This window comes from Mastigoproctus giganteus, chromosome 10, assembly GCF_048544385.1.
Source record: "Mastigoproctus giganteus isolate SK-2022 chromosome 10, ASM4854438v1, whole genome shotgun sequence".
NCBI lineage: Eukaryota > Metazoa > Arthropoda > Arachnida > Uropygi > Thelyphonidae > Mastigoproctus > Mastigoproctus giganteus.
The window spans coordinates 201,323,654-201,348,841 of NC_143584.1; the positions used below are offsets into that span (position 1 = coordinate 201,323,654).

At 34.7% G+C, this 25,188-nt stretch overlaps 1 protein-coding gene across 6 annotated transcripts in view; it reads left to right on the forward strand.

Moving 5' to 3' along the window:
• ClC-c (chloride channel protein 3) overlaps nucleotides 1-25,188 on the forward strand; it is a 378,652-nt gene that overhangs the window by 61,851 nt on the left and 291,613 nt on the right. For 3 of the 6 annotated variants that reach the window (XM_090383982.1, XM_090383981.1, XM_090383980.1), the window contains 2 exons: nucleotides 1,199-1,455; nucleotides 14,075-14,161. In XM_090383982.1, the coding sequence (XP_090240108.1) occupies nucleotides 1,224-1,455; nucleotides 14,075-14,161 (319 nt within the window). In that variant the 5' untranslated portion in view covers nucleotides 1,199-1,223. Of the gene's footprint in view, nucleotides 1-1,198; nucleotides 1,464-14,074; nucleotides 14,162-23,523; nucleotides 23,593-25,188 lie in introns of those variants that run through there. The other 3 variants (XM_090383985.1, XM_090383984.1, XM_090383986.1) reach the window with 3 other exon arrangements.

A 25,188-nucleotide genomic window follows, 5' to 3' on the forward strand; every position in this document is an offset into this window, starting at 1 on the left:
TAATGGGGGTGCTTTTATCAAGAAAGGCATCAGTTCTGCAAACTGCAGTGTCTAGAGACTAGGTACCTGTGAAGTGATCAGATTGAGGTATTTAAGACTTTGAATAGATTGAGCAAGCTCAGTGCATGCAAATGAGGTGGCATAAATTGAAATTGGTTGCAGAATAGATGTGCAGAAGCTTTCCTTTAGCCAGTGGGTGATTGTTTGTTGGAATAAACTTCCATCTGATGTTGTGGATGTGGATAGCTTGAATAAATTCATGGAAGAACTACACAAACTGTTGGAGAGGTGGATAAGTGAGTGGGAAGTTTTTTTTTTTTTTTTTGTCTGATGCTGTATAAACTTGCTTTCCCTATTACCCACCCCTACTCTCATTTCTGTTTTCCCAGTGCTTATGTCACACCAAACTGACTTTAATATTGCACTGGCCATACTTGTCAACTGGATGCATTGTCTTAGAGTTTCTGATTCTTAACTAAGAGCATAACCCCTTCCTCTCCTCTCCCCTCCTGTCCTATATTTCTTTTTTGTGGAGTTGGGGGGGGAACTCCTGTTGCTACTTGACAATCAACACTATATCTTTTTTGTATACCTTGTTCTCCTCTATTCAAATTCAGCATCTCTTATATCTGAGTGATACGATGTCTCTGACATCCCCACAATGTTTGTATCTGATGACTTGACCAATGCTTCAAACTCGTCAAATTTATTCACTGTGCTCCTAGCATGGGTGTACATGCAAGTATACATGTACCTGTTCTTACTCTTAGTTACCCTAATACACCTCATGCATTTCTTTGTTCCAAGATTATCCATAGCAGGCCTTGAAATCCCTGGTACCTTGCTTTCTGGGCTGCTGCATGTTCCAATAAAAGTAGTGTAAGAATCACTTTCATATCTGCCTGTGGCTATTGTTAATATATTAATTATTTATTAGTCTGTTAATTATTTTTAATTAATTAGTTAATTATTAGTCTGTGTCTCAGCCCCCTCAAGCTAGCAGTATTCCGACCCACCTAGCACTGCCTCACTGTATGAATTACAACGTTGCTCTTTTGTTGCATTTATAAGACAGAAGCTCCCTGAAACTAAAAAAAAAAGGTTATTTTTATTAGAAGTTACAAATAAACACTTATATATAGTGTTATTTTAAATTGTGTATATATAATTTCTTTCTTTTTTTTTTTTTTTTTCACAGACGTCCGATTGGCATTTAGAATATCATGGAACATGACCAACTGCTAGTCAGGTGGAAAAAGCATGGTCGAGCTGATATGCTGAGCTACCAGTCTGTCAATGGTCCCTCAGAATCGCTGAGGGGAACCCATATTCAGAACGAAGACGAAGAGGCAACACAAAAAACTGTAATTCGATCAAGTAGTAGTGATGAAGAGATGATTGATATTGCAGGAATGTCACTTGAAGAAAATGTGGATACACTGCAACGGTCACAAGGTATTCTGGTATATTAAAGCTGTACATTGTTAATCAAAAAGCTGTTTGCAATACCAGGATTAATATGCCAAGAAAAATTAATATAATTACTGGTAGATGCGTGATTCTGTTAGAATGTAATAAAATTATATTTGGGAGTCTCTGGGATTTTTTCCCCCATGCAGCATTTCTTTAACAGTTATAATGAAAATCAGTTGCTAGTCAAGTTTTTTTTTTTTTCACTGAAGTTTATAAGGTAGAACCTCTCTAAAACTTCAAACACATTGTTTCTCTTAATTTATGATATATTAAAGATATTAGTGTTTTAAAGATATTAAAAGACATTAAAGTTTTGTAAAATTACTTAAAATGTGCTAGTACAGAACTAGAAAGGTTGCATACACAATACTAAACAAGTTAGTAAGGCATGCAATCTGTTACATTATAGTCATGTCTGATTATTAAATAACATAGGTTAAAAACTTCTATTATACTGAAGAAATGTTTGCCAAAACTTCATATGATATTCACATCATAGGTAACTGTGAAATGGGATTGATGTAGCACTACTATTTAAGGGGACTGGGTGCACAGGGGAAAAGGTTGTTATAAAATGAGTTAGCCTATTGACATGAAATTTGAAAAAGATATCATTAAGAATATCCTAAATACATATTGGAGCAGCTGTTCGAAATTTAAAACAATGTTTCTATAGGGGCAGCTGTTTGGGGACTGCTAATGGTATCAGAAATAGACCTAAAAGCTTTCCATGAACCAGCAAAACACATGCTGAAAATTTGGTGTCAATCCGGCTTTTCATTCTCAAGTAATGCCTGAGCATCTGAAATAAAATTTCATTTATATAAAGTGTTGTTGTAAAGTAAATAATGTAAACATATATAAATGTTTTGATATAAAGTGTTGTTAATATACGTACAGGAAAACAAGTTTTATTGTGGGGCTTCAAATAAAAATATGTAAATAAGGAAATGTCTATCGGTGTTATGCAAATTTACTTATATGTATATTGCTGAAAACACTTCATAAAAAATAAACCATCATATAGTACTATTTATACATAATGAAGAGTACTAAAGCAGCAGAATTCATAGTTAGCAAAGAGATGCTATCTTTAAATAAATGTATTTCTCTTGTATTTTTTTTTATCAGTGGTAATAAGACTGTTGCTGTCCTCAGAGAAGAGAACTAAGAATGAAGAAAAGTAAAGGTCCTTGTTTAGTTCAATCCATGAAGGTGCCAACTTCAAAGTTTGAACATACTGGATGTATTACTGATAAAAAAAAAAAAAAAACCAAAGATTGTCCCTCAGACAACCTTTTCATTTTTTATTTGGGTTTTATCCATAATACACTTTTGGGATTATCTGAACTGTAAATAAATTGTCTTTGCCTTCACTCTTAGAATAATGTAGCATAAAAGGTTTACAGATGTTTACAAATACCCAAGATATCTGCATTCAAACAGTGACCAAGATCCTGAAACTGCATTGTTATTAGTTCAGAAGAGTATTTGGGTCAGAGACTGCTTCAGCAAATGTGTGCTTGGATGCCAGCAGCACATGCTGCATAAATTGTGCAACACACATGTCAACAGTTTGATTCCATGTGATGCTTCAATGTCATGAAGCCACAGAACATACTGATTGGAGGAAAGCTCACATTAGTAAAGTTAGTTCACTATCAATAATTGTGTGTGACAAATGCTACTCAATATGTGTATGTAATTATGTATAACTTAATTCCTGAATGTTTCCTAACTGTATGATATTTAACAGATTCCTGGAATTTTTATTGAGAAATCAAAGAAAACATTTTCGAAAACAACTATTAGTGGTTTCATCTTTGTGGATGGAGTAGATTAAGAGCACAGATTACTGAAATATTGTTTGGGGTCTCATCAACCCTGTGTGCTTGGCTCAGGGTTAAAGTAATTTGTCTTAAAATTAAATAAGTAAGGCATCAAAAACATTGCGGTCATTAGGGCATTTAAGGGAAACCCTACAATAAAAGTAGGAAATAGATAGCAGTAAAAGATGCCAATTGCTTGTACAGTATTTTTGTAATTATTATTCATACCAAGAGCTACTTGCCATTAATTTATTATTTTAAACTTTGTTTCCACTATAATTAATTCATGAGTTTGCCCACTTAAGTAGAGTATGAGTAGTACTCTGCAGCTGCCCAGGAGCATGTGCCTACCTATAGTTGAACTGGTTGCAAACACAACATCAGTACAAGATTTACTGAGCCTGATTGTAATTGGCAGATTCAGAAAGATTCTTAATGTGAATATTGATGTATTGACGCTGTACAAGCTTGTTTTTGTTGCATCATATGCCTGTACTAATGCTATTCTTGTGACAACTGGCTAAACTGTGGATAGATAAAATTTTAATAAACAATTAAAAACATTAAATAGCAAATATACATATAAAATAGTTAGCACAAATTAAGAAAGGAAAGATAAAACTGAAAATGGTAGTATCAAAAGTGCTAAAATATACACAAGAAGCTTTCAAAAATGAAGCATTCCTTCATTTTTCATTTATTAAAATTTTATTTATCTGCTGTTTAGTTAGCCATCATAAGAATTTTTATATTATGTCTATACCTGACATTAAAGGTCTTTTTTTTTAAAATATTCTTTTTTAGTTTCCAGTTCCTTCTTAGCTATATTAGTTATTGTGGATGTGACTGGAACACCCGCAGTATTTCTTTCAGTATGAAAAATTGCCACCTGCCAAACATAGGCTCAGAGCAGAACAAGTGTCTTTAATGGAAAGCGAGATCCTGTTCTCATACTTGGAATCTCCATTAAAAATTAGCATTCCACCCTGAAAAAATTAAAATTTAGTTGTCAAATGCCGTCAGCAAAATAGAGACATAGTCACCCTGTTTGACTTTTTCAGTTTTTTTCCTCATTTAGTTGTCATAAGCAAGAAAGTTATACATTTAGACTTTCCCTCCAAAAGTTGCTTAATAAGGACAACAGCTGCTGATGCAGAGTGATTATAAATAGGAGATCATGTGGAATGAAATTGTGATGACCTTACTTTGGGTGATACATTTGGGGTGCCACAATAGGTGTCTCCAACATGCGAGTGCTCTCAAATGAGCAGAATGCAATTTTCACACTTGTTAGAGAAGATCATTTGATTGTGTACTGCTCATTTTATTTAGTAATAGTACTAATAGCCATACAGTGCAAGGAAGCCAGAGGCCTTTGCTTCACTGGCTGGAAAAAAAAATGGGTAGATAAGAAAATACAAATTATTTGTTTTCCTCCTCACATAGGTAACTATTCGGTTACCTATGTAACAGCTATCCCATTTGAAAATTATTTTTTATGGAAAGTGATTATATGATTATTAAAACACCAGATGTTAAGTTTTGGAGGATGGACTTAATCATCCATCCTCCAAAACTCAACATCTATATCTGTCAGCATGAAAATTTATTTTTAAAGTAGGCATAATATGACATTAGTTAGTGCATTTGCATCATTACTACTTATTTGAATTTTTTTAGACAAACCGAAGTTTGTACATTGGTATCACTATTGCAACATCTCACATTGTGAAATCCTCCACGAGTTGCCCTCCTTATACTTCCTATAAATAAACACTTCCCCGGTAGAGAAGATTATTCTTGCTTATTTTCGGTTGAGTACCACCACTCAGCTAGCATTGTTTTGAAGCTATTTGGCTTCTTGTCAGTGAGCAGGTAGGAAGTATAAGGGGTAACAGCCTAGTTGTGACTTATTTGCACAATATGAGAGATGCAGAAAGGTGTGCTTCTTAGACTAATAATATTTTACTGCAGCAATTTAATGTCATAGTTTGAATTTTATTTAGTTTGAGGGTTACTGCCCTCCTGGAAGTAATCCTGCAGGTTCTTAATTGCTTTCTTCTCTTGTTCAGTCAGGTCAGTCAATCCCCTCCCTCCTTCTTTATGGGCTATGGTCAGTCTCTCAGTGGTCAACTTTGGGTGGTGTTGTTGCCTCTTGGGGGTCATCATTATCCTGGTTGAACTCATAATCTCCTCCAGCTTGGTGTTGGTCCAATCTGTGAAGGAGTACGTTAGTATTGGGATTGCATAAGTGTTTATGGCTCTGACCATGTTCCTGCCATTAAGCTTTGATTTTAGCAGCCTTCTCAGTCTCTGATGGTATTTCTCAGTCAGGTGGGTTTTGATCACCTTGTGTTCTAACTGGTGGGCCTGCATCATCCCCAGATATTTGAATGCCTCTCCCTCTATCATGGTTTCATTCTCTTCGCTGTTCTTCATCTGGTAGTTTCGTCCGACTGGATGGCCTTGATGCAATCCATGGGTCTTGCATTTGTCTAGGCCAAATTGCATCCTGATTGAAGTAATTGACGAACTTATAGCCTGACGATGAGAATTTATTTGTTAAGATTTCTCACACTCTTTTCTTGCAGTGTGGTAATGAAATTAACCGGCTAGAAGTTATTAGTTAGTGTATGTTTATTGGTATGGCTCCAAGAAAGCGGACAGCTTTGCCAATCACAGATAAAATTAGGATTTTGCAAGCTCTAGATCAGTGGTTCCAACCTGTACCCTGGCATATTGATGTGCCGCAACCCTTTTCAAGTGTGCCGTGAGATTAGGAAAAACACCGTTGAGTTCAGTGGCAATTACTATTTAAGTATGCTATGAATATGCATCTTTTAATTTCAGGTGTGACTTGAGTGATAAAATATTGGGAACCACTGCTCTAGATAATGGTGTGCATTTTAAGACTGACATCGCCAAACAGTTTGGCATTCCCAAGAGTACTCCATTCTATATTCTGAAAGATTTGAGAGTTTAGAGAAATCTGCTGCACTGGGTAGGATTAGAGCATGAAAAGAGAAATATCCAGATCTTGAAAAGGTACTTTTGGAATGGCTAAGGCTGAATCGTTTGGGCAATCAAATGGATATTGAAGAATTTAAAAGTTCAGATGGACGGTTCAAGAAATTTAAGACTTGCCATGGCCTGTTGTTTTCAAAAAGGTGTGTGGCTATGGACATTGACTCTACAAAGGAATGGAAGGAAAATCGTTTAAAAATGTTTTGCTGACATACGACCACAATGACATCTTCAATGCTGATGAAACGACTCTTTTCTAAATTGTTACCAGATAAAACACTAAGGTGAGAAATGTAGTGGCAGATAAATGGCCAGACAAAGGATTACCATTCTCCTAGCAGCAAACATTTCTGGCACAGAGAAGCTTCCTCTTTTAATCATTGGGAAAGCCCAGAAGCCTCGATGCTTTAAAGGGTTGAAGACATTACTGGCTATGTATCGAGCAAACCAAAAGGCATGGATGACATAAATCTACGACGAATGGATCAGAGACTTAGATTGCAGGGTGAGTGAGAAGAACAGAAAAAAAATTGCTGTTTGTGGATAACTGCACCCCTTATTGTCAAGTAAACTACCTACGTGCAATCACTGTTGAGTAAAAGGTAAAGTGCAGCCATTATCAACCCACTGCAGGATGGAAGCCTCCTCAACAATTCATGCTGAGGGAAACGGACCATAATCTGCCACGCTGGTCCATTGCGGGTTGGCAGATTGACCGTATTCAGCAGTCAAGAGCTTGAACCCCGGTCTACTCAAAGAGCATGTGCTACTGCACTCCTGCTCATGACCACTCAGCTACGGAGGCCATTGTTGAGTACCTACCACCAAATATGACATCAGTTCTTTAGCCACTCAATCAAGGTGTAATCCAGTGTTATAAGAAAAACTACCGAATAATGCTGTTAAAAAAAAAAATTGTGCTGTGTCTTGAAAGCAAAATTCAGTGCAAAATCGACATCCTGCAAGCAATGTATTTATGTGTTTCAGCATGGGATAAAGTTGATGAAAAAGTGATTGCCAACTGCTTCAAACATGCTGGAAACCTTGAATGATGCAATGTGTGAAGTATTGCATGCTTCTTTCTCTATTGATTGCAAAGAACAATCTAATAATAGGGAAGAAATATTTGAGCATGTGCATCATCACCTGGACTTACAGGAAAATTTATGCTTCAGAGATTACGCAGAAGTGGATGTGGACATTGATTGTTTCAGGATATGCACAAGTGAAGAGGAACTCATTACAGATGTAATGGAATCTTCTGAAACTTGTAGTGATGAAGATGAGGAACCTACTTTGGTTGAGCAAGGAGTTTTAGTGAAAGATGCTCAAGGATTAGAACTTGTACGTAAATTTGTGAAAGTGAAATAACCGCTATCGTACACCTTCAAAATTCTCTTTTAAAACACATTTTTGACAGATTATTTTAAAGTACGAAACAATTGTATTGTTAGTTCTTGATAGGTACGTAGTGTAAGTAGTGAAATTTACCATGTAATTGTAACCTGCACTTCACAATCAATACAAAATTTACAACCATAATTTTTAATAGTGTAGTACATACCATAAATAAGATTATACTATATTATACTAGTAGAATTACATTGTGCTTTTAAGATTTTACTTGTTTTGTTGCTGATTTTATGAACGATCAATATAATGAACTTAAGAATATAACAGCCATTTTTCTCGTTCCCCTGGAGGGTTGTTTTATATATAGCTTTGACTGTATTTTGCATCCAGTTCCTTTGTTACTGCATTATAATATCCAATCAGATCAGTTAAACAAGATTACCCCTTAACAAGTACATGCTGTGACTGTAGTAAAGTGCATTCCCATCCAGATGATCCTGCATTACTTATTTAACCAGAGACTCCATTATTTTCCCCAGAACAGAATTTAAGCTAATAGCTCTGCAATTATTCAGGTCACCCTTTGATCCCCCTTTGTGAATTGGGGATACATTTGCATATCTCTTCAGTCCATAGAGGCCTCTCCTGAATCCAAAGATGCTCTCATAATTATGACTAAGGGTTTGCTTACCTCCCTTGGTATAATTGGATAGATCCCATCCACTCCAGATGCCTTTTTTATGTTGAGCTTCAACAATTTCTCTTCTACTTTTCTCTCAGTTATCACAAATCATTTAGCTCTATGTTAGATTTTGATGAACTTCTGGAATTCCCATCAATAAAGCAACATACATGAATTTAGATTTGAAATACCTATTCAGTTTGTCAGCAACCTGGGCAGGATCATCAACAGTTAAACCATGGTCATGAAGTGGATCAGTGTGATTCAACCCCTAACTTCTACTGTTAATATAAGTAAAGAAGTCTATTGATGACTCCTTTAGTTGCTATTTAAAGTCCAGGTATATATTTATATACAGTGTTGTATTCATTATTGTAACCATTATATCATTAAAGCAAGGAATAATATTCAACTGATGATGTTACCAACAGCAAATTCAAAATGAGAAGCATTCAAAGAATTTATCTTGGAAGCTACTAGGCTTTACATACCAACTCAGAAATATTGTTCAAGGTTTAGGCCTAAATGGATGTCAGATGAACTAATGAGACATATGGCAGAGAAGAAAAATGCATGGGATACATATAAATTAATGGATGACATGGAAGCTTATTATAGATATAAGCTGGTACAGTACGCTGCTGCAACAGGATCTAGAAAAGTTGAGCAGATGGGCTGAGAGGTGGCAAATGAAGTTTAACATTGACAAATGTAAAGTACTACATATCAGAAGAAGTAACCCCAGAGTAACGTATCAACTCTGTGGTACTACACTGACAGTGGTAGAGAACGAAAAGGACCTGGGGGTAATTGTTCAGGCAGATATGAAGTTTTCTGAGCAGTGCAGATGGTATACAATGATATACAGAAATTTTTCTAGCAGGGATAAGGAGGTGATTATCCCCTTGTATAAGGGAGTGGTCAGGCCACACCTTGAGGATGTAGAGCTGTTGGAATGAGTACAGAGAAGGGTAACAAGATTAGTGAATGGAACAAATTGTTGCTCTTACGAAGAAAAGCTTAAGTTTTGCAAATTGCAGTGTTTGGAGACTAGGCACCTGCGAGATGATCTGAATGATAGTGTGTAAAGTGATCTGATAGTGTATAAAGCCTTGAACGGTTTGAGCATGCTCAATGCTGATGGGATTCTTATTCTTGCTCAGAATAATCACCTGAGAGGACATAAATTCCAATTGAGGAAAGACAGATGTAGGATAGATGTGCGGAAGTTTGCCTTTAGCCAGCGGGTAGTTGGTTGGTGGAACAGACTTCCATCCTTTGTTGTGGAAGTTGATAGCCTAAGTAAATTTAAGACTGTGCTGGACAGGTATTTGGAATGAATGGAGGGGTGAAATGGGAGCAGTTTTTTTGGCTGATGCTACATAAGCTTGCTTGCGTGCTCATATGCCTATGCTAATGCAAAAATCGGACTAAAAATTACTATGTAGATTTTAAGTTTTCTAAATTAAAATTTTGCCTTATCAGCTGTATTTTTCTTAATGGGATAGTTGTTCCCTAACCTCAGTTTAGTTTAAAAATGTTATTGGAGTACTTTGAAATTAACGTAGACTGATTTTATTTGGGGAGGGGGAGAAAAAAATGACAGTTGTAATGTCAGTGGGACGGCTGAAACTGCCCTCATTATAGTTAGCCTTTCTATAAAGCTAAATACACGTACTGAAGAGCAAATGTCATATAATACCATTATTTTTTTATTTTTTCTTTAAATCAAATTAGTTTGCATTTGTTTTGGAAGTACACCAACAGTGTTTTCAGGTTCAACAGGGACAAAGAACAATTTCAGATTGAGAAAAAAAAGTAGTTGATAAGACAAAATTTAAATTTAGAAATTGTAAAGTATAAATGGTAATATTCAACCCTGGGGGCTCACATCTGGTAAGTATGGGCTTGGCACACCCAGGGTCCTGAGCTGGATATCATCATCATTCTTCTCTTTCTTGGTGATTCCCTTCTAATTTTGACACACACACACACACACACACACACACACACACACACTCTCTCTCTCTCTCTCTCTCTCTCTCTCTCTCTCTCTCTGGGTTACTCGGGAACTGTTTTTTTTCTTTTTTTTTTTTCTCCTGGTGCAGCATAAGCCTCAGGCTTCCTTGCATCATATGGATAATAATAATAATAATACTTAAGCCAATGTTAATATCAAATTCAAAAATTGTAGCCAAAATATGACAAAAAAGATTCAGATGACAAATAGCCTAAACCTTAAAATAAGTGAGATAGACCTTGGTGCCTTTTCATTGAAACTCCCTATATATGAAAAGAAATGAAGCTATGAGGGATTAAGTGGTAAGGAGTTTTTTTTTTTTATATCTTAAAGTCAAGACTTATGCTATGTAAAGCATATTTTATATTTATAATGTAAGGAAAGTTGGTCTGGATTCTTCATTGAATAGATTTGCATGTACAATAAATTTCTAAGAAATAAAAATTGACGTTGGCTCCATAGAGCCGAAGGTAGATCCGTGAATAATGTCATGTGAAATGAAAAAATACAATTTAAGCTTAATAAAATCAGTTTGATCTTATTCGATATTTTCATTTACAATCAGCAATAAAGGTTTGTGGTAACTAAAGTAGGATACAGCTGCACAAATGTCGGCACAATTACCTGTACAAGTCATTTTCCGTAACGAGTCTGCAGCCACGGTAATGAGAATATGTGGTGACATATTGTCGATTCGACTTTATTGTATATTGCAACACCACCAGATTGCACAGAAGGTCTTTTGAATTGTGTGATATGTTTGTATTCTCGAACATCAACATTTTCATAATTTTCAAGCCATGTTTCATTTAATGCCAAGATATTCGATTCCATGAGAATTGGATTGGTCGCAATGTCTTCGCTATGAAGTTTCAAACTCTGTATATTCAACAATACCATTCTGAAACTCGACGAAGCAACTTGATCCCAAAATTGTAATGCGGTTGTAGAGAGTGTTTCCAAACGTTGGTTATTCAAACGTTTCAGTTTAGTTCGAAGATCTTGCATCTTTGGTATGGTAGAATGTAAAGTCTGATTTCTGATGTACAGGCCAGCGATGCTTCTAACTCTCGATAATGCAACGTATACCAGTTGCTGTACGAGACTCTTATCGTAATCAAATATGATTTCTTTGAAAATTCCACCCTGAGATTTATGAACCATCATGGCACAAGCTTCAACCAAAGGAAATTGGATTCTTTTGCATTTAAGTTTTTTGTTTTTGAAAGATACTGTGTCGGAAAGTCTTATAATCGGAGTCCAGCCAGATTTTAATACGCCACGATGCGACAATATGTGCGGGCGAGACTTGAGATGACGCTTAGTTCGAGCATTCTTACTTTCGAAATGTAACCACAATCTCTTGATTTCTGTTTCTTCCATCTTAATGTGCTGTAAAGTTCTGATCGCTCCATTGACCAAACCATCTTCAACATCGATGTTTGTAGTGATCATGTAAGGTTTTCTAGTCAATAGATGCAATACGTATGGCAAACCTCCGGTCTCTGCTACAACCATTTGATGGAGTTTTGTTCACTTACTAGTCAACTGTTCATGACCCTTGTAACTGGTGAAGTGATCGTTGGCTGTACAATTGATGGTGGTGTTTCCTTCCAACGCTTGAGCGTTATATTGAACAACAACATTGTTACGATGAAACAAACAAACAGCATTTGGTACTTGTTCCATGACAAAGTCTCTTGTTCTAAATCGACTTTCAATTAACTTCTTTTCTTCAGCGTCTAACGTTTCGCCATTTCTAGTTTTAGTTAATATGCCAGACAATATAATATCACTCTGTCTTATCACTTGAACTAGTGGAAAGAAACTGAGAGACTGCCACAAAATTGCACCACTGACGAAATTCTTATGAGGCTTGAATATTTGCCTTGCATTCACTGGCGGCAACTGATGCAAATCTCCACAAAATATGATATCTAAACCACCAAAATCTCGATTGAATTCTCCAGTGATCTCTTGCAGTCTGGCATTGATTGTATGTAAAATGTCAGCTCCGATCATGCTAACTTCATCGATGAATACTGCTCGAACTTGAAATGAGTTACGATAGAGGTGCAAAGTTTCTCAAACAAGACCACCATGTATTTGTGTCATACCAACTTTGAGCGACGAATGAACTGTAGTACCATTGATCGCTATGGCCGCCTTCTCCATTGACATGCAGGTGACGGATGCATTTTTAAGCCAGTTGTGCACCTGACTTAAGTGATTGTAAGTTTCCATCATAATTTTCAAGTTCTTGCCACAGCTGGACCAGTAAAGAATATTTGAAGTGGTGTTGTGTTAGCTCGATCTGTTGTTCAATGTATAACTTCAAGAATCAACTCGCATTGTTCTCTGTTCATCATTCGAACCAATTTGCAGTAATCGTCGCTGCTCATGACATTATCTTGCCAATGTACCACACCAGTTAGCGAGTTTGCCAAAATCATTTCAATATCATCATTGTTCTCTTGAAGTCTGTTACTAGCATCCTCTGCGATTCGACTTGGAACATATTCCTTGCATTTTGCTTGAGCATCTTCTTTATCGTCCATTTCGATGCAAAGTTTTCTACAATACTCTGTTTTGTCAATATCGATGTCAGACTCATACCTTTTGTGGCAATTCAAAAAGTACTCTTTATTTTCATTGTATATCTGAAGAAACTTGTTTGAATCTAAGATATCAACCATTTCATTTTCGAAAGGCCAGTAAAGTAAAACCATTTGACGTTTATACTCTGCCAATTCAGACATTTCATAGTGGCAATACCTTATGACTCACATCTGTTTTCTAGGTTTACATTGTCCCTTCACAACATTGTATTTCGCTGCAAAATCAGCCAAACAAAGCTGACCGAGCTCTCCATCTTTTGGTCTTTTCTCATATTTCTGTATAATATTTTCATTTCATATGTTGGTAGAATCATCATCGATATTTAGTTTTTTTTGAAAAAAAAAATATTAAATATCAAAATTTCAAATTTTTTCTTGCATATTCATTGACTACATTATATACCCGATAAAATAAATATAAATTGTTTGTACTATTGTCTATTAGTTTCAGAGATATAACAGCAGTTAGACATTTCACTTTTCGTGACAGCCTGAGCGCCATAGGGTATAGACGTTATTCACATCGAAAATTTGCATGTAATCAATTTCTGAGAACTAAATTTGCATGTACAATAAACTTTGATGACTAAATTAAAATATTTAGAACATAAGGAAACAGATTTTAATTAATAATTCAGTTATTTATGGTTTTAAGAGATTCTGTTTCAGATTAAAATATCTGTACAGTATACTTCCTACATTTTAGCATGCTCTTCATATTACATATTGTGTATAGTGTCATAAGAAATTTATTAAGAGAGATGACAGTTTTATGAGGAAACCATGTGTTTGAAAAATTTATTAGTCATCATCTATCCTCCAGCTTTCAATTAATAAATGCATGTTAAATTTGCTTTTTCTTTTTGATGTGCATGATTTTTTTAGTGCATGGAACTTCGAGCATGGTAGGTTTTTACTTATGAAAACTAACTAATCATTTGTTTTGATTTTCTTAATTTTTTTTCTTTCTTTCTTTTCTTTCTGTTTATTGAAAAAGATACATATAAAGTTTCTGTTTTTTTTTTTTTATTTTCTAACTTTGACCTATCTTCTATGTTGCTTCTTTTTTTTTTAGGTGTTGCATCTCATGATACTAATTACTGTTTACTTCTACCCTTTGATGATTCTAGTGGTGATGAGAATGAACTTACTAAGCTTACAGGTAATACTAGAAACCATGGGCAAAAAATTTAAAGTCAGACTGAGAAATATATTCATATGGAATTAAAATAAATGCGGGGCATTCACGTTCAGTTTGTAGTTTCAACACAAGGTTTATATCCATGTTATTTGAAAGCAAGAAAAAATTTAAGAAAGAATGCTAACTGGAAACCAGTATAATGCTGTGATCAGATTGTTATTTTGATTATAAGAAGATTATAATATTAGATCTTGATATAGGGTATATATAAAGCATACAGTTTAGGATGATGTATAGCTGAGCTCTCAACTGGAATTGTTATTGCTACCTTCTGACTAATTGCCTTGAAATCTGGGATGAGTTAAGTTAATTTAGGTCTGCAGTTCTTGTTTTTGGTAGCTAATTTAACCTGCTTTGCATTCTAACCATATAATATATAGGCATCTAAATTTTATTACTTTGCTCTAGGATTGGCACAAGATAATAAACTAGCTGGATGATTATCTACCTATATTGGTTGGTGGCAGCACGTCTAAGACTGTGGTCACCCAGACCACCACGGTCCTAGGATTGCTGCTAGCAAAGAACATAGAAATAACCTATTATACCGAAGTGATTTAATGTAGGTAATCTATAAATATATCAGATGAATCTGATTAATACAATAGATAATGTACATGATTTTTCTCTTTTTTTCCCCTTATAATGGAAAAAAAAAAGTACCACAATTTGAGATTCATATGTTGGGCAGAAAAATGACCCAGACTGGCACTGTTTTGCACTGCTTTGCAAATTCAAGTTAAAACTGAACACATTTTTTTTTTAAAACCCATCTTTTGTAGAGTTGGGAATTCTATCTTTTGATAAATTTTTATTTTGCAGCTTTACTTCCTCAGCCAGCTCTCTAAATATAAACCTGAGTTTAAATTTTCCCTTTTATCCCTTAACTTTAATCTGTGAAATTAATGCATTAATCTCTATGAACTATTTCACAATTAAAAATGGAATATTCTTTAGTAGTTGTCAACTTTTGGTAAACTTCAAAAATTTTTGTTTAGTTTATACACTGGTGTTCAAAGAAAGTGCATCACCCCTTAAAATTGTAATTGTCATCTGAATAACGTAAGTATACGGCAACATTTCTTACAGATTGCATCAGATAAGATTGACACGCATAGGTGATGATGTAATATTGCACCAGCTGTTACTTTCAGTTATATAAGCATGTTCTGCAAGAGTTGCAGTCATTCCTTGCTTGTGTCAGGATGGCGAGTTACGTGCAGTTGATGCCATGAAGGAAGAGTGCTATTGTTGCTTTACGTGAGGAAGGACATTATTCTTTCCAAACTCAAGACTACTGGTTCTGCTAATAGGAAAAAAAGGAACTGGATGCAAACAAGTCTCTACACCAAAACAGGACCACGTTTTGAAGTGCTTACGCCTTAAAAACCATAAATCTTCTTCATCAGAGCTGAAAAGAGAGGTGCCTCTGTAGCCAGATGGGAAGGAGCAGCAGTGCGTAGCACACGCTTCTTGATTAGACCGGGGTTCGAGCCCGTCACCACCAAATACGGAGGATGCAGAAAGGTCAGGGAATGACCACCGTATATCCTGGAGCAATATGGCTTTAGTTGCTAATGCCCCTAAAAACCAAATACAAACAAACAATAGCTGAAAAGAGAATGGGAAGAACATACAGGGGTGGTAGCAAGTGCAATAATAGTCAGAAGACACCTCTTCAAAAATAGACTTGTAGCCTGTTGTCCTAAGAAGAAGCTCCTCCTCACACAAAAAATGAAAAAGGCCCGATTAATTTGGTGTAAGGAGCATGTCAAATGGACCCCTGAGCAGTGGAAGGCAGTTATTTTCTCAGATGAGAAGAAATTCAACCTGCATGACTCTGATGGGAGGCAAACCATCCAGACTGTACGGTGTCTACAATGAAATTCTCTACTAGACAGATGATATGGGGGTGCATTTCATATCACAGAGTAGGTCACCTACAGTTTATATAAGGTTTCATAAATGCCAATGGATACCTGGCTATATTGGAAGGCAAATTGCTGCCAACCATTAGAGATCTTTCAACTTGCCAAGTAGCTGCATCTTTCAGGTTGACTCTCCTCCTTGTCAGCAGATGACAAGTGTAAGTAGGCACTTCTGTAGTTACTTTAGCTTCATTTCTGCATTAGAGGTTTGACAGTAATGTGTTTACATTTGTTACAGGTGAAAAGATTTTGTGAAAAAAGGAGCATATCAAATGGACCCCCGAGCAGTGGAAGAAATTCCTGGCAAGCTAAGAGTTGTAATGGACCATTGGAAGAATGATCCATTACAACTCTTAGCTGGCCAGGAAACAGCCCGAACCTGAATCCTGTAAAGAACTGTTGGCAACATGGAATCTGCAGTTGCCAGAAAGAAACCAACGATCCTTCGTGAACTTCAGGAAGCCATTATTCGTCTTTGGAACCACGAATCATCAGTTGATTATCTTCAGAAATTGATCTTGTCAGTGCCTCGATGGTGTGCTGCTGTCATCAGGGCCAGAGGCGGTTCAACTAAATATTAGTTTGCACCTGGTGAAATTTTCATTTTGTTTTCTATTTAAAATGATAAACTGAAGCAAATTGAGGGCTTCTGATAACATTTCAGCCATAATTGTTGTGTTTACCAAAACACAACAATTATGGCATCAAGGTATAAAGGTTGCAGATGCTCATTTTGGAATATTTTGAGAGCACCTGTCAAATATTACTTAGCTTTGCCTTAGCTATTAATAAATATCTTTTGTTTATATTTCTATTTGTGATGCTAGTCATTAATGTAACATACCATTGCAGAAATGGGTTAGAAATGTGAAATTCCTAGGTGATGCACTTTCTTTGAACACCAGTGTAGTTAATATAGGGTATAGCTGTAAGGTGCGTCACTGGGGAATGGAGATAGATATGCAAAGATACTCAAGTACATGAAGTAAGTTTAGTTTTATTCTTCTTGAAATCATAGATATACAAACTTGGGAAAAATGGGAATAGGGAGAACTTGAAAATAGAAATGAATGGGAAGAGAACTTGAATGTCAGAATGGAAAGTGGGAGGGGAGGTAGAACTCAAATTTTGTTTTATACAAGAATTCAGTAAAATTCTGAAACACTTTATAATAAATATTTGCATTTTTTCCCTGATGATACAATGTATCCATTCCTATTTTTGAAAAGAACATCAAGTTACAAATACAGTAAACCCCTGCTGTTCGCGGGGGTTACGTTCCTGAGAAATGTCGCGAATACCGAAAACGCGAATACTGAGTTATGGCTCCCATAGTAATAAAGGGGTTCCGTTCCAAAGTATGAAATATATAAGAAAAACTAGTCTAAAATCTTGTCTATGTATGTATTATATGTACCTTCATAATATGACTATGTACATAGACAGTACATAGTGAAATGCAAGCATATGGCATCGAAATGAAAATAAGAAACAATTTAATATTAAATGTAATATTTATTAGAAATTTCAAACCAGCGTCTTTGCTAGCAAAAAAACTTATCCCGCCAGTGCTATCACCAGTTTTGCTAAAGTGTTGATAAAGGAGTTTTGCCTTTTCGATGAGTGAACTTAGCGGAATTTTATTTTGAGTTTGGTCCTCTATCCACAGATTTAAAGCCTTTTCCATTTTTTCTAATTTAACATCACGAGTTACAGAGCAAATTTTTGAAGCAATTAGCTCATTTTCACGGACACTACGGCGGATTTTTTCTTCCAATTTTTTGATTGATCATACTGTTGACATTGATTTTATAATGTTTTGCCACTGAGGAGACACTTTTACCATTAGAAATTTTATCTAATAACTAAATTTTATTCGCTAATGTCTTAACCTTCGCTAACTTTCTTTGATATTTTCACATTTCTCTTGTTATTTGTAGCCATATTTTTGTAGGGGTTAGACAGAACTTGTCCACAATAAAGTCACTTTCTTCCGTTAACACACTCGAAAAAGTCTGTTTTACATTGCAAAACGGTAGATTTATCATTTTTGTAATCATATCAATTTATAAGCATATAAATTAAAAGCAAACGACGAAACCTTCCATGACAAGCGCATAACACATACCGAACAAGGATTAGCGAGAAACATCCACGCTCGCAATTTTGTCACCCCTCTCCCCCCACCCACTGAGCGCTGTTTTGACCGGGAAAGATAATTTTAGCCACGCCCATGTTTTTTTATGGCGGAAAATATTCACGGCGCTTTAAAATTCACATTTTTTAAGGTTTCATTTTATATTAAATCGGCGATCGCGAAACCGCAAATAGTGGGGGTTTACTGTAGTGTTTTTCAGCAATTTTCACTTTGTTGAGTGAAATTTCAGTATTGAAATTTTTCTCTGTTTTGTATTATTACGTCTTCATACCACGTGAGAAATAAAAAAGCAAAATTACATGTGACAAGCTAATTTATCTTTTTGGGAAGATTTTAATTATGATTTCTTAGCTTTTACCAGTTATATACAGTTTATTTCTTTCCTTATGTTTTCTTATTCAGTTCTTTCACTATAACGTACCTGAACCAGCATGTTATTTTATTTGCCCAAATATAATTCATAATTGTAAAAATACTTTACTACTAAAACAAATGTAGTTATGTCTCTAAGACTATGTTCATAATAAAATTCATTAAAATGAACCAAACGATAAAATTAATTAAAATATAATGACGAAAACAAGGGGTGGTCATTAACATTCAAACTGAAAAGAAAGAATGGGAGAGAAGAAACATTTAAATCAAAGTGGGGAAGGAAAGAAAATGATGTGGACTGTGTTACATCCATATCAAAAGTAACTTTTATTACAAAAACAAATATTGTTATAACTCTAACATCATGGGGGAAATGAAATTATTTCCATGTATAATTAGTGTTTTTATTTCCCATGACTTATCCAGGGCTTACAGAAGGGATACATTTCTAAATAACCTTTTAATAATACATTAATTGGACTTAATAATGCTTAAGAAAAGGAAGGAGGGTGAGTTCTACATGTTCACTCTAAACTAAATACTAGTAACTTTATATCCCTCTTATGGATAAATTACTAAATAAAAATCAGAAAAATAGTGAGTATGTTCCACAAATTATGTTACAGAAAGAAATACTGTATTAGTATTTTGTCATAATAGCCTAAGAAGACAGTGGTTCCTAATCGTTTATCACTCAAGTCACACTTTAAGTTAAAAGATGATATTTAACTGCACACCAAAATAGTGATTGCCATATTTTGGTGCCATCGAACTCAATGGAATTTTTCCTAATCTCATAGCATACTTGAAAAGGATCATGGCACACCGATTGGGAACCACTGGCCAAAGATGTATGAAGCAATATTCGTTTACATTTTCAGAACATAAAAATAGCTATTTGCATTCCCACAAAAGAAATGTTTGAATTTTTTTTTTTTTTTTTTTTTGGTGACTTAAAATCTAGAAGAAACTTTTTTCTTCCTTGGTTTTTAGGGGCTGCAGTTGGTATGCACTTTCAGTATAAACTCATTTTGTCAGTGTTGAAAACTCGTTATGATGGGTATCTTATTCTTCATGAGAGCTTTTAGCGCATCTGGAAATGGAACAGTTAGAGCTTGATTTTCACTAACAACTTTATCCGAGAAAACTCTAAATTGTGAAGGTTGTGGTGCTGATTGATTTGATCAAAATGGCATTTGCTTGCTGCAAAATCTTTTCTGCTTCCAGACAGAACCTTGTTTCAGTCAATCATAAATGCTCTTGTCTTTGGCTTTGATGGGGTTAACATCTGCTTCAATATACTTTATTTGCTTTTGACTAATGGGGACTTGACTAAAACAGTAATGACTGTTTTAGTCAAGTCCCATTTTCTCTATTTATAATATTTATTATGCCAAATTTCTGTTAGTCTGCATTTAACTCTCTGATGCCCTTGAATAGCCCAGAACTTTATGGTTCTTTATGTATCCATGCAGTTTTTGGTTACTGTCCTTAAGTTAAAAATGCCTTCTCTTGGCCCTGCATTTTCCTGATATCTGCTTTGTTTTGACCTTTTTGCCTTTAATCTGTTTTTGATTTTTTTGTTATAGAATTCTTAGTATCAGTTTAGCTATATTTTATAAAACTTATTGTTTGGAAGTAATTTTTCCTGTGCTTCATGGTTTTTAGGGGGTGGACACAAAAGTCTACCGTTTTTATTTTCAGCTGGTTGATTCAAGGCCCTCTCGTTGAACAAAGAGCGGTTTCTGAAGCTAATGAGTGTGGCTAACTTGCTATGAACTAACACATTCCTATATGAGATCTGTGTTGTCTGTGGATAGCATTCTTTCATGGGCCAGTCAAATAAAAAATAATTGCATAAGTGAGATGACATATCCATCTGAAACTGGATAGCATTAGTAATGGCAAGTGATGAAAGGAAGCAAGCTTATACAGCATCAGCAAAAAAAAAAAACAAAAAAAAAACTTCCCACATCACTTGTCTGTCCCTCTAATAATTTGTCTACTTCTTCCTTAAATTTATTCAAACAACCCACACAAAACCAGACGAAAGTTTGTTCCAGCAATCAACTACCTGCTGGCTAAGCAAATTTCCACACATCTATATTAAAATTTATGCCCCCGCTTGTTCATCGTCTGGGCAAAAGTAAGAATGCCACCAGCATTTAGTGATCGCCAACTGCTTCAAACATGCTGGATTTACCACCTTGAATGGTGCAATGTGTGAAGTTTCTCATACTTCTCCCTCTATTAATTGTGGAGAACAGTCCAATGATAGGGAAGAAATATTTGAGGATGTGCATCATCACCTAAACTTACAGGAAAACTTAAGCTTTAAAGATTATGTCGAAGTGGATGTGGGCATTTGTCTTAAACACCCCAGTTAGATCTCCTTACAGGTGCCTTGTTTCCAGATGCTGCAATTTGCAAAACTTAACTCTTTCTTGGTAAGAGTACCCTTTTGTTCCCCTCACTAATGTCATTGCTCTTCTCTGTACTCATTCCTACAGATCGACATCCTTTCTGAAATGAGGCTTCCCAACCTGTGTGCAATAATCATCTCCATGCTGGAAAAATTCCTGTATGTCATTGACAAAATCCCATGAGTTATCCTAGCAGCCCATAATGCATTTATCTTTAGGCAGTGTTTTAAAATAAACTTTACTGGAACTGAAGTTAGGTTTGTAACTTCAGGCTTTTTTATTTTGTGATGAATAAGATCATGACAAGCAAACACTCATTCTTCTGTCCTAGCTTCTTTCCTTTTTATAACAAATGCAAAATCTAATTTGTTTACTGGAATGAATAAATTCCTTTCTTCCTAATGGTCAAACTTGTCAGTGATATACAGAAATTTTGCTAGCAGGGATAATGAGGTGATTGTTCCTTGTAAAAGGCAATGGTCAGGCAACACCTTGAGTACTACATACAGGTCTGGAGGTCTCATTTTAAGAATGATGTACAGCTGCTGGAATGAGTAGAGAGAAGGGCAATGAGATTGGTGAGTGGAACAAAGGGTTGCTCTTACCAAGAAAGACTTAAGTTCTGCAAATTGCAGCATCTGGAGACTAAGCACCTGCGAGGCGATCTAATTGAGGTGTATAAGGCCTCTGAATGGTTTGAGGAAGCTCAGTACTGATGGGATTCTGCCTCTTTCTCAGATTACTCATCTGAGGGGACATAAATTCAAATTAAGGAAAGACAATTGTAGGCTGGCTAAATTTGCATTTAGCCAGCGGGTGGTTGATAGTTGGAACAAACTTCCATCTGTCGTAGTGGAGGTTGAAAACTTAAATAAGTTCAAGGCAGAACTAGACAAGCACTTGGAGTGAATGGATGGGTGAAATGGGAAGTTTTTTTTTTTTTGGGTGATGCTATATAAGCTTGCTTTCTTGAGCAATGCTAATGCTAATTTTGAACTAAGTTTATTGTTAAAAATATCTCCCACGTATTATGATGCAAAACACCATTTTTTGATACAAACTTTAGTTTTTGAGTTTTTACTTTTTAAAAGTGGGAAAGGATTTTATAAACACCGGTAAAACCTTTTTTTTTTTGGCTGATGTTGCATAAGCTCATACACATGCTTTCTTGCATCACATGCCACTACTACTACCTACAATTGTACAAAATCTTCCATACTTATGTTGTTGCAATACCAATTGTCATGGAAATTCCATGTATGCTTGTATATGATTTTTGCTGCACTGCAGCGAGAACGTTATTTCTCCAAGCTGCTGTTACATGTATTCTGTATTTACCCATGGAAAGAAACCAGTCCCCCTCAAAGTTCTGTATATATTTTGAAACATGTTGCTGTATGAAATTCTACAATGTGAATATTGTTGGTATTCTGCTATAACAGCACTATCATTTCCATTTCAGAAACCATATACAAAATGCATATTGGCATATACTTCATTTGTGAACGTTTGAATAACTCTGCAATAGTGCACATAACCACAGTTGCCAAGATGTAAAGCAGAACATCACAGGCATTTAACCTAGTATATTTTGTACCACATTTTAAGTGCATTTATTTTTCAATTTTATTCTATTTTTTTCTAATAATTTATTTAAGGTTTACAAGATATAGCCTTGTTCTCAGCCTTGTACAAGTTCTCAGCCTTGAAGGACTTTTAAAATAAAGCTTTTTTTTTTTTTGCATTGCATTTTATAGTATGTTGGTTGACTGATTGCTAAGATAATCAAATTGTGTATTAATGTGCCATGCTTGTAAAAGTGAGCTTGATGTGTTTATTGCATGATGCTTTTGGAAAAGTTTAGAATGGCTTATAACTCCCAGTCATAAGGGATATTATTGTCCCAGTCTTATTAGTTAAAGTTAAGAGGATGATGAAAGTAAAAGAATGACCCATTCATATTTAGCAAGTCTTAATAATAGTTATAAAAATTCTATAAGGCATGTATGAAGAAGAAATAGATGACTATAATTTAGTTGGTAATAACAGAATGATGTTAGTGAGGTGCTTGCATTTGCGGTGCCAGAAACAGTCATCAAAGTCTGTTGCTTGGTAATCAGAGCATGGAGTGTATAGTGTTTCACTGGAAAGAGTTAAAAAAAAAAAAAAAAAAAAAAAAAATGGACACCTTGAAAAACTACTACAGAAAACTGGTTTTAGAATTCACTGGAAATGTGCTAATGGATTATATTGAAATACTACAGCTGTTTACATTGTTTAATGTACTGTTTCACTTGAAGTCCAATTATTAATGTAAGTTAAGCATATTTTTATAATAATTTGTAATATGGATTTGTATTTAGAACTTTTTAAAAGGAGGGAAAGTATTTATTCTTTTTCAGCCACTGATTACTTAATGACTTAGTTTCTTTTGTGTAGTTCACTGATGTTAACCGGTAATCTGAGGAAAAAAAATGTCCAGCATTTTTTAAAAGTAGTTTTTATAGTGTATGTATGTATATATATATTATATATATATATATATATATATATATTAATAGTTATATTAGTGATAAAAGGAAAGCAAGAAAGTTAAAAGACAATAACTAATATTTATGGGTTAATGCAGTTGCAAGCAATCATGCAATACACCCACAACGTCTATAGAATATCATTAGAAAAAGTAAATCAATCCAATAATAAGAATACCATCAAGGACTTAAGAAAACGCAAAAAAAAGAAAAAAAAAAAAAATTATTATTATCGCTTTTTACCGACAATCTAGATGACTTCAACTGGGGCCAACCACCCAGAATGAAGGCAAAAAACGACAAGTAGTTCTCTGTTTCTGTGATGATCAATATATGCTAAGTAATTTGAATCTAAACCAAATATAAACCAGTATAGGCCGAATATAAATCGAATATAAATAAATCGAATGAAGATAATTAATTAAGAAAAATTTTGAAATATTAGAATCAAAGGTAAGAAATATAAGTAAAATATAAATGTAAGCATATATTAATCATCGTTGACCCGACAGAGAACGTAATTTAATGATTAAAATAAGATTAAATATATAATACATACTACATTTGACCGTATCTAGGACATAATGTAATAGTCGTCAAAATAATATGTGGTGCCCCCTATGTGATGGATACGGTAAAAATAAATAAATAATTAAATTAAATTAACGCAAAGAGAAACATGCAGATAGTAAGAAGAAAAACTAAAGGAGTAGGAAAAATAGAACCTGAACTCCACAAAGGCGAAAAATAGTGGTATAGATAAGAAATAGTTTCTCCTACGTCCTCGGATTGCCCTAATAATTTCGGAGAAATAAAAATAAAGAGTGTAGGACAGCTTAAAGGCATTAAAATTTCTATATATATATATATATATATATATTTTTTTTTTTTTTTTTTTTGTATCCTTGTATATTAATTAATTACTTATTTACTTAAACGCTATAGTTTTTTCTGTGTTAGTCAAAATTTTGCATTTTGAAACATCTCTTTTGTAATAATATTAGTCCAAGAAGAGCAGTGCCCATTGATAACCACTCTGTCTTCTCCCACTCAACTACCCCTTTATCCATGGCAGTAACATTTTATTTGTGCAATTTTAGTATGGTTATAAATTATATAACCATACTAAAACAAGATCATATGTTAATTAAGATGACTCCTCCATTTCAAAATTACACAGGCAATTTAATGAAAGATTGATAGTAATGGCAGCTTTATTACTTTTTATTTAAATTCATTATATTAGACTTATAGTAATGGTAAATGATTTCAAGGTTTTGTTTTGTACTTGGTAAAGAATCCTTTCTCCCCCCCAGCTTTCAAATGTAGACTGGTACTAAGAGGAGTGACTGTAATAATGAGAGATTTCAGTAATTGTTTTAATTATTTATAATTGGATATTATATTTAGGCCCCTCAAAATTATTTTTTTTTTTGGGAGCTTGTTTTCAAAGAAACCCTGGTTTTGATTGTGTTTAGTCATTAAAAGTAACAAGAACAAATTTTACTATTCAAAAATTAATCAAAATTAGCTATTGTATAGCTAATAAATTTAAAATTTCTGTTTTATAGGC